Source organism: Ammospiza nelsoni, chromosome 26 (genome assembly GCF_027579445.1).
Source record: "Ammospiza nelsoni isolate bAmmNel1 chromosome 26, bAmmNel1.pri, whole genome shotgun sequence".
NCBI lineage: Eukaryota > Metazoa > Chordata > Aves > Passeriformes > Passerellidae > Ammospiza > Ammospiza nelsoni.
This window is the reverse complement of record NC_080658.1, coordinates 755,745-770,350: the sequence shown is the minus strand read 5'-3', so window position 1 is coordinate 770,350 and position 14,606 is coordinate 755,745. Positions and strand designations below refer to the sequence as shown.

The 14,606-nt window shown below is 47.3% G+C and overlaps 2 protein-coding genes across 2 annotated transcripts; both read left to right on the top strand.

Annotated features, from left to right (window-relative positions):
* The first annotated feature begins 329 nt into the window (after window positions 1–329).
* LOC132083982 (homeobox protein Hox-B4-like) lies at window positions 330–3,082 on the top strand. The gene is made up of 2 exons (XM_059488963.1): window positions 330–675; window positions 2,418–3,082. Exons 1-2 carry the CDS (start codon window positions 336–338, stop codon window positions 3,017–3,019), a joined length of 942 nt encoding a protein of 313 aa, XP_059344946.1. The 5' UTR covers window positions 330–335; the 3' UTR covers window positions 3,020–3,082.
* Window positions 3,083–3,709: 627 nt separating this feature from the next.
* LOC132083977 (uncharacterized protein DKFZp434B061-like) lies at window positions 3,710–4,906 on the top strand. The gene is made up of 2 exons (XM_059488949.1): window positions 3,710–4,656; window positions 4,713–4,906. The coding sequence occupies exons 1-2, from the start codon at window positions 3,710–3,712 to the stop codon at window positions 4,885–4,887; spliced, it is 1,122 nt and encodes a 373-aa protein (XP_059344932.1). The 3' UTR covers window positions 4,888–4,906.
* The last annotated feature ends 9,700 nt before the right edge of the window (window positions 4,907–14,606 follow it).

The window sequence follows — 14,606 nt, the reverse complement described above, 5'->3', positions numbered from 1 at the left end:
GCCCCGGGAGAGCCCGGGCTGGGCAGGTTTCCTTATCCGGGGCTCGGCGTGGCCCTCGCCATTGGCCCGCGCTGTCACATGGAGCCAACTTTGTTCACTTGACAGTGAGTAGGAGGGCTCCGCCAAACAGGAAAAGCACCGAAGGGGAGGCGGGGGGGCGGGCGGGCGGGTGGGGGGCGCACGAATAAATTTTAAGCGGAGAAAGAGACAGAGGAGAGAGAGGCGGATACACACACACACATATATATATATATATATATATATATAGACATATATACACAGATATAATTGTTTTCCTTCCCCCCGCGCGCGCGCGCTAAACCCCCAAGAAATTAATGGCCATGAGCTCGTTCCTGATCAACTCCAACTACGTGGACCCCAAGTTCCCACCCTGCGAGGAATATTCCCACAGCGATTACCTTCCCAGTCACTCGCCGGAGTACTACCAGAGGCACCGGGACGCTCCGTTCCACCATGACGAGGCGATGTACCGGCCCGGGGCGCGGGCCGCCTGCGCGGAGCAGCCGTACGCGCCGTGCCCGGGCTCCGCGCAGCCCCGCGGAGGAGGCGCCGCCGAGCCGCGGCCGCGCAGCCCCAGCCCGCCCCCCGCCTGCAGCCGCGGCCCCGCCGAGCCCGTGCTTTACCCCTGGATGAAAAAAGTCCACGTAAGCTCGGGTGAGTGCGGGGAGAAAAGGGGAAAAGGGCTTCGCTTTATAGCCGGAGTAGCACCTCGCGGGCCCGCGGAAAAGCCTGTGCGGCACTTGTGAAAGGAGCGCCCGGCGGAGATTTACGAGCGCCGCTTTGCAGAGCGCTATAATTACATCCTCCATAAATTTTTATTGCTCTGCTTGGCCATGTGCCTTTGAAGTCTCTGTTACCATCCTCCTCCAGTTTCTTCCAGGCTACTTTCCTTTTTTTTTTTTTTTACTTTTTTTTCCCCTCTTTTTTTTTTTTTTTTTTTTTTTTTTTTTTTTTTTTAATGGCTGTTGAATCTTCCTAAGTGAAGTTTTATGTTTTGGTAATTTGTATTTAAGTGGCGGATTGAGTAAAGTTTTACTGTTTTCCCCTCCCCTGCCCTCTTTTCTTTTTTTCCCTCAGTTTTTTTCCCCCTCCCTTTTCTTTCCTCCCTTTTTTTCCTTCTCTTTCCCTCCCCTCCTTTTTCCCCTTTCTTTCTCTTTTTTATTTACTTTTTTTTCAAGGGAGGCATTTCCCAACCCGCAGCCCCCGCTCTCGCCCCTTTCCCAGGGCGCAGGGGGAACTTTTGGGGATAATTCCGCGCTGCTCCGGCAGAGCTGCGAGCGCACAAATGCGAATTTCCACCCTGGCAGGGCACGGGAATCGCGTCTGGGGGGCCTCGGAAAAACCTTCAGTCAGGAATCCGCGTCCACCAAGAGGTGCAGATTTGCACCTCGGCTCTGGGGGCATTTTTAGAACGATTCCCTTTTTATTTATTTTTTTTTTTAAGCAAATCTCCCCTTATGAAGAATCTGTGACGCTTTTTTTTTTTTTGTGATTTTTTGAGGGGGAAAGACCCCTTTAAAGGAACAGCTTGGTAATTCTGCTTTTCTTATTTTCCCTCATTTTAAATTTATTTTCCCCTTATATTTCCCCCTTTTCTCTGTGTGTTCTCTCGTCTTTTTTTTTTTTTGTGTTTTCACATATTTTTTTCCTTTTTTGTGTGCGTTTTCACATCTTTTTTCCCTTTCTTTTGTGTGTTTTCACATTTTCTCTCCTTTTTTTTTTCATGCTTTCACATCTTTCCCCCTCCCCTTTTTTTGTGTGTTTTAACATGTTCTCCCTTTTCTTTTCCTCATGTTTTCACATTCTCCCCCCAATTCTTTTGTATTTCCAAATATTTCCTCCTTTATTTGTGTATTTTCACTTTTTTCCCCTTATTTTTTTAAATATTTCCCCCTTTTTTAATATTTTCACATTCCCCCCTTTTTTGGAATTTCAACATATTTTCCCCCCCATTTTTTAATATTTTCACATATTTCTCCCCCCATTTTTTTGGTATTTCCACATCTTCCCCCCATTTTTCTATATTTCCACATATTCCCCCCCCCAATTTTTAAATACTTCCCCATCTTCCCCCCCACTTTTCTATATTTTCATATCCCTCCACTATTTTTTGGTATTTTCACATATTTCCCCCCCCTCCTCCATTTTTTGTATTTCCACATATTTCCTTCCTGGTTATTTTTTAATATTTTCACATATTTTCCCTTTTATTTTTTAATATTTTCACAGCTTTCCCCCCCCTTTTTTTTTTTTTTTTTGTATTTCAATATATTTCCCCCTCATTTTCTATATTTTCACATTGTCCCACTTTAAAATAGTTTCACATACCTGCCCCCATTTTTTTTTTAGTATTCTCACGCCTTTTTCCCCCCTTTTTTTCCCCCGCGGCCCGGCAGTGAACCCCGGTTTGTGCGGCGGGGAGGCGAAGCGCTCGCGCACGGCGTACACGCGGCAGCAAGTTCTGGAATTGGAGAAGGAGTTCCACTACAACCGGTACCTGACGCGGCGCCGGCGCCTGGAGATCGCGCACGCCCTGAGCCTCAGCGAGCGCCAGATCAAGATCTGGTTCCAGAACCGCAGGATGAAGTGGAAGAAGGATCACAAATTGCCCAACACCAAGGTCAGGTCCAGCTCCTCCTCCTCCAGCGCCCTGCAGGCCCCGCAGGGAGGATCCCAAACGCAGATCCCACAGGGAGGAGGAGGAGGAGCCCAAACACAAATCCCACAAGGAGGATCCCAAAGGCAGATCCCGCAAGGAGGAGCCCAAAGCCAGATCCTACAGGGAGGAGGAGGAGCCCAAAGACAGATCCCACAAGGAGGAGGAGGAGCCCAAAGTCACATCGCTCAAGGAGGATCCCAAAGTCAGATCCAACAAGGATCCCAAAGGCAGATCCCTCAAGGAGGATCCCAAGGTCACATCCCTCAAGGAGGAGGATCCCAAACCCAGATCCAACAAGGATCCCAAACCCGATCCCACGGACCAGCGGTCGCCCTATAACCGCCCCTATGGATGAGTGTGCATGTTTGGGGTGTGAACTCGTGTGAGTGCAGGAAGGGAAATGTGATCATTTTAATTTTTATCATTATTTTAATTATTATTTGAACCGCGGGGAAAGGCAGGGGTGCTCTTTGTTACCCAACACCGAGATCGGGTCAGCTCCTCCTCCTGATCCCTGCAGATCCCACAGGGAGGATCCCAAAGATAGATCCTACATGGAGGAGGATCCCAAAGGCAGATCCTACAGGGAGGATCCCAAAGTTACATCCCACAAGGAGCAGGATCTCAAACACAGGTCCCACAAGGAGAAGGATCCCAAATTCAAATATCTCAAGGAGGATCCCAAAGGCAGATCCCTCAAGGAGGAGGATCCCAAACCAAGATCCCGCAAGGAGGAGGATCCCAAAGTCACATCCCCCAAGGAGGATCCCAAAGGCAGATCCCTCAAGGAGGAGGAGGAGGCCAAACTCAAATCCTTCGAGGAAGATCCCAAAGGCAGATCCCACAAGGAGGATCCCAAACTCAAATCCCACAAGGAGGAGGATTCCAAACCCGATCCCACAGACTGGCCGCTGCCCCATAACCGCCCCTATGGATGTGTGTGCTTGTTTGGGGTGTGAACTCGTGTGAATGCAGAGAGGGAAATGGGACAATTTTAATTTTTATCATTATTTAATGATTGTTTGATCCATGGTTAAAGTTCGGGCTGCTCTTCGTTACCCAGCACCAAGATGGGGTCAGCTCCTCCTCCTGATCCCTGCAGATCCCAAAGAGAGGATCCTAAAGGCAGATCCTACAGGGAGGATCCCAACCCCAGATCCTACAGGGAGGATCCCAAAGGCAGATCCCACAAGGAGAAGGAACCCAAAGTCACATCCCTCAAGGAGGATCCCAAAGGCAGATCCCTTGAGGAAGATCCCAAAGTTACATCCCACAAGGAGGAAGATCCTGAAAGCAGATCCCTCAAGGAGGAGGATCACAAGCTCAAATCCCACAAGGAGGAGGATCACAAACTCAAATCCCACAAGGAGGAGGATCACAAAGGCAGATCCCTCAAGGGGGAGGACCACAAATGTAGATCCCTCAAGAAGGATCCCAAACACAAATCCAACAAGGAGGATCCCAAACACAGATCCCACAAAGAGGAGGATCCCAAAGTTGCATCCCACAAGGAGGATCCCAAGGCCACATCCCCCAAGGAGGAGGATTCCCAATGCCGGTCCCACAGGGAGGAACCCAAAGCCAGATCCTACAGGGAGGATCCCAAACTCAAATCCCACGAAGAGGAGGATCCCAAACTTAAATAACTCAAGGGTGATCACAAAGGCAGATCCCACAAGGAGGATCCCAAACACAGATCCTACAAGGAGGAGAATCCCAAAGCCAGATCCTACAGGGAGGATCCCAAACTCAGATCCCACAAAGAGGAGGATCTCAAACTCAAATACCTCAAGGATGATCCCAAAGGCAGATCCCTCAAGGAGGACGATCCCAACCACAGATCCTACAAGGAGGAGGATCCCAAACCCAACAAGGAGGAGGATCCAAAAGGCAGATCCTACAGGAGGATCCCAAACTCAAATCCCACAAGGAGGAGGATCCCAAACCCAGATCCCACACAGAGGAGGATCCCAAAGGCCAATCCCATAAGGAGGATCCCAAACTTGATCCCACGCAGAGGAGGATCCCAAAGGCCGATCCCACAAGGAGGATCCCAAACCCGATCCCACAGACCGGCCACTGCCCCACAACTGCCCCCATGGATGCGTGTGCGTGTTTGGGGTGTGAACTCGTGCGAGTGCAGAGCGGGAAACGCAATAATTTTAATTTTTATCATTTCTTACACTGATTTGAACAGCGGGGACTGACAGGGTGCTCATTATTTATGGCAAATAATTTTAATTTTAATTTTTATTTCAACCATTGGGACGGGCGGGCGCTGGTTATTCCCACCAATAATTTGAATTTTGATCATTTTGATGCCGATTTTAACCACGGGGACAGGCGGGTGGTAGTTATTCCCACCAATAGTTTGAGTTTTATCATTTTTAACACTGAGTTGACCCCTGGGGAAGGTCGGGTGCTGGTTATTCCCACCAATAATTTGAGTTTTAATAATGTTTATGCCATTTGACTCACTGGGAGTGCTGGGTGTTGGTTATTCCCACCAATAATTTGAATTTTGATCATTTTTGTGCCATTTGAACCACGGGGAGTGGCGGGTGCTGGTTATTCCCAGCAATAATTTGAGTTTTGATCATTTTTTTGAGTTTAACCACAGGGACAGGCGGGTGTTGGTTATTCCCACCAATAATTTGAATTTTGATAATTTTTACACCATTTGACCCACAGGGAGTGGCGGGTGCTGGTTATTCCCACCAATAATTTGAATTTTGATCATTTTAACATGAATTTAACTGTGTGGACAGGAGGGTGTTGGTTATTCCCCCAATAATTTGAATTTTGATAATTTTTACGCCATTTGACCCACGGGGAGTGGCGGGCGCTGGTTATTCCCACCAATAATTTGAATTTTGCTCATTTTTACCCCGATTCGAAGTGCGGGGCCGGCGCTGGGCGCAGCTGAGCACAAAGCTGGGGCTGCTAGGGAAGGGGAGGCCGGAGCAGGATTTTTTTTGGGATTTGCCTGAGATGGATCCTTGTTTCATCTTTAATCACGCCGAGCTCGGCCCCATTTGTCATGTTTACTCTCCCGTACAAAGGATGGACCTTATGTCTGCTATTACCCCGACAGCAGCGCCCGCTTTAATAAATGAGCCTCAGCTCCTTCCCCACAACTGCATTTTCTACGCCACCCCCTTTTTTGCCTTTTTTTTTCTCCTTTTTTTCTTGTTTTTCCCCTCATTTTCCCCTTTTTTGCCCTCCTTTTTCCCCCTCTAATTTTTTTTTCATTTTATCTTCTTTTTCGCCCCCTTTTATTCTCTTCTTTTCTTGGTTTATTTTCTTTCTCTTTTTTCCCCCCTTTTCCCCATCTTCTTGAAAATATTCTTGTCTTTTTTTTCCCTTCTTTTTCCCTTTTCCCCTTTGTTTTTATTTGGGTTGTTTTTTTCCTTTTTCCCCTTTTAAAAAGTTTTCTTCACCAATTTTCTTCCTCCCTCCTTCTTCCCCTCTATCTCTTTCCCCTTTCTATTTTTTTCCATTTTTCCTTTTTTCCCCTTTGTTTTCTTTCTTTATTTTCCTTTTTTCTCTCTTTTTCCCCCTTTTTTCCATTTTCTTTATCAATTTTCTAACTCCCTCATTTCTTTCTTCCCAACCCCGAAATTTCTGCCCCGTTGTCCCAAAGAGACGAAATTGGAGACACAAAAAACCCAAAAAAACCCCAAAAACTCAACAAAAACCCCCAAATCTCCTCCGGGGAGTTGAGAACTTTGTGATACCGGGAGAAAAAAAAAATTAAAAATGGGAATTGGGTCAAGGAGGTATTGGACAAAAAGGGAAGAGAATGGAGTGGGATCAAACCCTTTTTTTTTTTTGATTTTTTGGTGTTTTTTTCAACCCCAGCAGGTTCATTGCGAGTGAGGGGGGTGGGGAGGGAAGGGGAACTGGGATGAACTGGGATGAACTGGGATGAACTGGGAGCGCCCCAAAGCTCCTCCCTGCCCCGGTTTGGGGCTGAAAATGTGAATTTCGGGTCTGGGGAGGGGCGGTCCCGACCCCCCTCCGGTCCCCTCTGTCCCCTTTGTCCTCGGGGTTGTCCGGATTTACCTGGAAATCCCCAAAAACCCCAAAAACGCCGCTCAGAAATAAATTCTGATCCCAAACCTGCCCCTGCGTGGTTCTTGGGGGGGCGAGGCCGGACTGGGGTTATTTATGGGGTGGAAAAATAAATATATTTATCTCGAGCCGCGAACAATCGGTTTATTTGTAATTTTGACGATTTTTTTTTCGCGTTTTTTTGTTGTCAGCGGCGCAGCCCGCAGCCCCCTAATGAAAACAAAAGATGTTTGAGCAGCTCTAAGTAGCGCTAAGCCCCAGATATGATGATTTATTTGTTCAAAGCGCAGATTAATTCTCTTTTTCCGCGCCCCAGCCCGAACACGGCCGCTCATTAACGCTTTGCTGCCTCCGATTTCTCCTGAGATCTTTTGGCTTTTATTTATTTCTATTTTTTTAATTATTTTTTTTGTTTGAAATCCCTCCCTCTCCGGGGTAGTTAATGCATTAATGAGTCCAATTTGGGCCCAGATGTTCGGGGGGTTCTGGGTGGGTTTGGGGTGCACAAAAGGAGCCGCTCCTGCCATAGCTCAGGGCCTGACAAGCAAATAGATAATCAAGAAGACAAATGGCTCCTTTTGTCAGCCGCAGCTCTTGTATTAATTTTCATTTTCTTTTTCGGGTACGAAAGGATCGAGAGGAAAAAAAAAAAAAAAAAAACCACAAAAAAAAACCCCAGCGCTGTTCTGGGTTAGGAACGGAGAGAAAAAAAAAAATTTATTGTCCTCCAAGGGGGTGGAGGCAGCTCAGGGAAAGGGCTGAAATAATGACGATAATAGGAATAAAAATGTGTTAGATATAGATTTAAGTATAAATATATGTGTAAGGGTGGGTGTAAGTGTAGCGGTAAGTAGAGGTATAAATATAAAGTGTAAATATAAATATAGAGAGCTATAAATAGAAAATGTAGCTATAAATGGATATATGAATGTCTATATATAAATAAAACGAAATTATAAATATAAATATAATAAAATTTTAAAATAAAAATAAACTTTAAAATAAAATAAATAAAATAATAAAGATAATGATTATAATAAAAATAATAATAGTAATAATAGCAATAATTGTAATAACAGTAATAACAGTAATAATAGTAATAACAATAATAATTTTAGAAGTTTGTTCAATATTCACGGAATCCTCCCAAAAGCCCAATCAGGACCCAAATTCCGGCCCCAGTTTATCCCGAGACAAAGCAGGGCTGGGATATTTCAAATCTCTGCCCCGGCTGCAGGAGCTCAGCCCGCACCTTGTGGGAATAAAATTGTTTCTCCCCAAAATTTCCTCTGCCCCCCATTCACACAAAACCTTTTTTTATTTTTTTTTTCTTTTTAATGCTTTAAAATAAATAATATTCGTGCGGTCACATGGTGCAGGCTCTGCTCGGTGTGATGTAAAACAAAAGAAAAAAAACGGATTTATGGCCGGATTTTGGTTTAATTCTCGCTGTTTAAGAGGTGGCGACAGCGCAACTCGCACGTTTCTTTCTTTTCTTTATTTATTTTCCTGGCAAGGGCTGTATTTTATCAGAGTTCCGCCAGGTTTGGGGCGGTTTGTTTGGCCGCTGCTGCATTTTTATTCCGCTGCTCCTCCCTTTGATCTGCTTGGGAAGAGGGTGCGAGTTTCGAGAGGGGGCTCCTAAGAATGGCCAAAAATGGGTGTTTTAAACCCAAAAAAAAAAGGGGGGGAAAAAATGAAAAAAGAGCAGCATATGCTGGCAGGAATGCGGGGTCTGTGGGGGCAAATCAAAGCTGGGGAGCGTGAATGGGATGGAAGGGGGAGAAAAGGAGATTTCTATAGGACCCGAAAGTTCACAGCCATTAGGAGCGGACAGAAGGCAAGAAAAATGCGAGAATTATACAGAAAATCATTAATCACTTCTTTTCTTTAAATACTTATCCCTTTTCCCATTGTTATTCAACAGCAAATCTCCGCAGACCGTCTGGCGGCAAAAATCCCCCGGACTCCTCCAAGAAACCTTCGGGGCCACCAATGAGAATTAGAATTAATAATAATAATAATAATAATAATAATAATAATAATAATAATAATAATAGAAATATTGCCGGTAATAAAACCCGCGCCCCAGAGGTGAAAGATTCTCTTTTTTTGGGGGAGAAAAGCCAAATTTCCTGCAGCCCCCCTCCCCTGTCGGTTCGGAAGGAGCCACCCCGAGCATGAGGGCGATGCAAAAAGGATTTGGGAGCGCAGCAGGTAACGCAGCCGCTCTCGGAGGGACTTTGGGACCGGGTTCTGACACAAATCTGGGGGAAATCAGAGAAAAAAAGGAGTTTTTAACCGGTGGAAGTGCAAGGAGAAGCTCCCCGCGAGCTCTCGTGTGGGCTTTTCCCTTTTCCCTCCGTTTTTGGGGCGCGTCTTGGAGGAGTTCGGGGTTTTTATTTAAATTCTGTCTCGGTTTGGGGCTGGGCGTGGTTGGGGTTTGCTGCAGGAGCTCCAGGTGCTGGGTCCGGGTGGAGATTTGGGGGTTTATGCTCAAAATTTGGTTTTTTCCGGTTTTTTTCCCCAGTTAAATCTCTCACGGGACGGTTTGGGGAGGGTTTGGTGGAGCGGCCTCTGAGTGTCCCGGGAAATGCAAATATTCCCGGGTTACACTGTCCCGGGAAAGGCGAGTATTCCTGGTTCAAAATGTCCCGGGAACATTCTGGGCTTAAACTGTCCCAGGAAATGTGAATCTTCCCGGGTTTAACTGTCCATAAACTTGGAATATTTCCAGTTTAAATTGCCCCAGGAACTGGGAACATTCCCAGTTTAAACTCTTCGAGGAACTGGGAACTTTCCCAGGTTAAACAGTCCCAGGAAATTCGAACATTCCCAGTTTAAACTGTCCCGGGAACTGAGAGCATTCCCGGGTTAAACTGTCCCAGGAACCGGGAACTGGGAACATTCACGGGTTAAAATGTCCTAGGAATTGGGAACGTTTCCAGTTTAAACTTTCCCAGGAACTGGGAATATTCCAGGGTTAAATTGTCCCAGGAACTGGGAACATTCCCGGTTTAAACTGTCCCAGGAAATTCTAATATTCCCAATTTAAACTGTCCCAGGAATTGGGAACATTTCAGGTTAAAACCGCCCCAGGAACTCTGAATATTCCGGGTTTAAACTGTCCCATAAACTCTGAATATTCCGGGTTTAAACTGTCCCAGGAACTCTGAACATTCCAAATTTAAACTGTCCCAAAACCTCTGACTATTCCCGATTTAAACCGTCCCAGGAACACCCCGGTTTTAAGCCCGTTTTAAGACCGTTTCAAGACCGTTTTAAGCCCGTTTCAAGCCCGTTTTAAGCCCGTTTCAACCCCTTTTTAAGCCCGTTTTAAGCCCATTTTAAGCCCGTTTCAAGCCCGTTTTAAGCCCGTTTCAACCCCTTTTTAAGCCCGTTTCAAGCCCGTTTCAAGCTGGGTTTAGGCCGTGCCGGGGCCGTTTCCCGCCGGGGTTTCGGCCGTGCCCGCGGATTTCTGTGGGAAATGAGGAAATCGGAGCCGGGGCAGCGCGGCCGGGCCGGGGTCAGGCAGAGTTCACTTTTCTGGCCCATTAGCCCGGGTTTTACAGCCCGCGAGTGACCTCGGAACCCTTGACCTGCCCCAGGCCGGACACTGAGCTCAACCCCCAGCCCAGCAAAGCCGGGCCTGGGCGACCAGCGGGGAGGGAGCGAAAAATGGGGGGAAAAAATTCCTAAAATTTGATTTATTTCTGTTTTCTCGCGGTTTAATCGTTCCGAGCCTAACGGGGTTTCTCGCGTGGTTTTGTTGTGTAAAAATCGGATTTTTTGCGCCTTGTTCTGTGTCGGGAGAGGGGTTTTGGGGGATGGGAGTGGGGTTGGCCGCACAAATTTAAATTTTTTTGGGGAAAAAAATTCAAATGTAAAGCCCGAGGAGCAGAGGAGCCGCGGCCTGGCCTGGTCTGATCTCTGATTTCAGAAATTCCTTTGTTTGCAGAGTCCCTGTGCTCCCCCCGCTCCTCCTCCTCCTCCTCCTCTTCCTCCTCCTCCTCCTCCTCCTCCCGCTGCCAGCGCGGGGATCCCCGGGACCCCCCCGGTCACCCCAAATCTCCCCGGAGCTCTTTGTTATCCCTGCCCAAAAATTAGGCAAAAAAAAAAAAAAAAAAAATCACCCAAAAATCCCCGAACTGGAGGGAAAAAACCACCCAAAGATGGCAAAATTGGAGCAAAAGGATCCTCTCGAAAATCCCAAAACTGGACAAAAAAAATCCCCTCAAAGTTCTTAAAATTAGGCAAAATAATGCCCGCATAGACCCCCCCCAAAACTGGAGCAAAAAACACCCAAATACCCCCAAAATTGGAGCAAAAAATCTCTCAAAGTTGCCCAAATTAGACAAAATAATCCCTCCGAAGATCCCCAAATTGGAGCAAAAATCCACCCAAAGATCCTTAAATTGGGTCCATAATCCAAGATTGATCCCCAAATTGGAGCAAAACACCCTCCAAACATCCCCAAATTGGGTCAAAAATCCCCAAACTGGACCAAAAAGTCCCCCCAAAATCCCCAAATTAGAGCAAAAATCCACTCAAACATCCCCAGATTCGACCCAAAATCCACCCAAACATCCCCAAATTGGGCCCAAAATCCCCAAATTAGACCCAAAAATGAGGATTTCATGAGGAAACCTCGGAGCCCATCCCCAGCGGGCAGCAGGGGCTGTAAGGACGCGGTGAAAAATCCCGGAAAATTCAATGTATTCTGCACAGTGCGGCTCTGGGGGGGGCCCGGGGGGCGCTGGGGACACGGGGGCGGTGTCGCGGAGGGGGTGGCGCTGTCCCGGGCTGGCTCCGCGTCCCCCGAAAGGCGCTCGGCGCTTTCTCAGCGCCGCTGACAGATTTATGAGGCGCAATAAGAGCGGCGCGGCCGCGGCCGTAAATCACGGGCGGGATAAACTCATTCCGTCCTCACAAAGGCGACGCCTTTTGATCGCGGCACCTCCGAGGGCTCGGCCGCCTTCGCCAGCCTTTGAACCGAGGGGGTTCGAAAAACTAAACAAAACAAAAATCGCCACATTTAAAATAAGGGGGTTTTCTACTTTTTTTGTTTTTTTTTTTTTTTTTTTTTTTGTGGTATTAAACAGCCCCAAAAATGCCGGGTGGGGGGGTTCTGCGCTCCGTTTGTGCCTGCGCTGGATCCGCTCCCTTTTGTTACTGTTCTTTTCTCTTTTTAAATGAGTTTGCCCCGTTATGAGCGAAAAAAAAAGGGGAAAGAAAAGAAAAAGAGGGGAAAAAGAAGAAAGAGAGGGGCAAATAAAGAAAGAGAGGGGGAAAAGAAGAAAAAGAGGGGGGAAAAAGAAAAAGAGGGGGAAAAAAAAGAAAAGCAGAAGTTTTTACGAAGTGTAAGTTGCGTTTTTTTGAATTGTCCCGAGTTTCTCCTGAAATTCGCTCTCCCCTCGGGGTTTCCGCTCTCTGGAGCCCCCCCAGCCCTTTTAAATCGGATTTTTTATCCCTCCCAGGCCCGCACTTCATAAAATCCACGCAGAAATCATCGAGGGCTGCTGAAACCCGAGCCCGGCCCGTTCGGCTTCCAGCGAGCCTAAAATCCGCATTTTTAGCCTTTAAATTCTTCATTTTCCCCTTTAAATTCTCTATTTTCGCCTTTAATTCTTTATTTTCGCCCTTAATTTTCGCTCCCCCCGGGCTTTACCCCGCAGGGATTTGGGAGCCGGGAATTTGGGGGTGCTCGGAGGAATTGGGGATTTTTGGGGCTTTCGAGGATTTCGGGCTCTGCTTGGTGCCAATTTTGGGGGGATCCCTCCCCTCCCCCGGCTCCTGCTCCTTTCCTTCGCTTCCCTTTGTTGCTCTCTCCCTCTCTGTCTCTTTATTTTTATTTATTTCCCAAGATCCTCTCTCTCGGCAGCTCCTCAGCCTCAAAATTTGATTTTTTTCCCCTCTTTTTTTCCCTTCCTCCCCTCTGTAATACAATAAACTCCAGGCCAAATAATAACAACGGGCAGGCCTGGGAGTGAGGCGGAGCTGCGAGCCCTTTAAAAATAGAAATAAATATTAGAAATAAATATTAGAAGTAAATATTAGAAATAAATATTAGAAATAAATATTAGAAATAAATATTAGAAATAAATATTAGAAATAAATATTCTCGGCTGCTTTGGGCTCCGGAACGGTTGTGATCAAAATCTCGGCGTGCGCAGAGGGGGGGAAAAATTAAAAATCGGGGGGAAAAATTAAAAATCGGGGAAAAAAATTAAAAATTGGGGAAAAATTATAAAAATCGGGGAAAAAATATTAAAAATCGGGGAAAATCGGGGTTTTCTCTGGCTGAGCAAAGCCAAGCTCCAGGAAGGGTTTAGGGAAGGGTTTGTGCGCTCTTGGGGTGGGGAAATGACCCAAAATCGCGGTGTTTAACAGAGAATCGAGCGGCGCTGGGTTGGAAAGTTCTTTTTTTTAAAAAAAAAAACGCTGTTCCGGTGGAAGGTCAGAGTGGTCCTGCGAGTGCGGAACGGAGGGACCCCCTTCCCCCTTCCCCCTCATCACGTGGCTCATTAAATAATTAATGCCGAGCTTGCAGAATAGATATGTATTCGTCAGGAAAATCGCGGCCGCGGTCTCCCCGAGCCTGACGCGAAATCCGAGTGTCCTTTAAAGCACCGAGAGAGGGGGGCGAAAAAAAAAATATAATAAAAAGGGAGAGAAAGGAGCGAGAGGAGGCGAGAGGGGAGCGGAGCCGCGGTAAAACAATCCCGGGCAGCGCCGAGGGCCGGATCGCTGTGAGTAGCGGGGGCTCCCCGCGTCCGCGCGTCCATGTAAATTTATTGTTTGTTATTAATGTTATTGTCGTAAAACGTGACAAATCGCCCCGGCTCCATTTCCTCCCATTCCTCTCCGCGCGCCGAGGCATTTTCATTGACGGATTTTTTTTGGAGGGGAGGTTTTTTTTCTCTCTCTCTCCCCTCGCAACCTCTCCTCTCTTTTAATTTTTTTTAAATTTTTTTTTTTATTTTTTCCCCCTCTTTTGTTGATTTATGACAATAAACATGTCAGCGGCGGCGCGGCTGCCGTTGTGCGCGTGTTTGGGACGGGGAGCCGCGTTGTTTATGGCCCGGGCCGAGATAAATCATCGCCGGGGCGAAGATGATGGCCGAGCGCTGATGTTCGCGAGCGGGGATCTCTCCCCTCGCCCCGCTCCCTGGAGCTGATTATTTCGGGCGGTTTGCAGTAATAGATCAGCGCTAATATGAAAGCTCCGGAGCCGGGGGTCTTAAATTACGGCGTCTGTGATTGCCAATTAAAGAGAGATTTGTATAAATTTGGGGGAGAGCGGGAACGCCTCGTTTGGCGTGCGAAGCTCGGCAAAGAGCGCGACCTTAAAATCAAAATTACGGCGCGGCCGCGTCCCTTTATCACCCAGAGCTCATTTTCTCCCCTTTTCCCCCTCCCCAGCCCTGCCGCGCAGGTTGCCCCGCCGATTTTACCCCGGAATGTTGAATTTACGCATTGACAAATGGGAATTAAATGAAATAATTTTATTTTAAAATATTATTTTATTTTTTTTAAACCAAAGCGGGGCTGCGAGGGGGCTCTCCCAGAACAATGGGGACAACTCGGGGCGCTGCCGAGTGACCCCAACAGGGGCGGATTGTCCCCAAAATCGGGGGGACGGCGAGGGGCATCAGCTCCTTTTGGGGCATTCCGGAGCTTTTCCGGGATTTTCCCGGAGCTTTTCCGGGATTTTCCTGGGATTTTTGGGCTCTCGCTCAGGCTGGGATGGAGGGGTTGAGGATGCGCAGGATCAAAGTTGGACGGAGCGCCCCGAGGGTCGCGTTTCCCTTCAGGGCTTCACCTCGGGCAAAGCGCCCAAAAATTGGGTTAA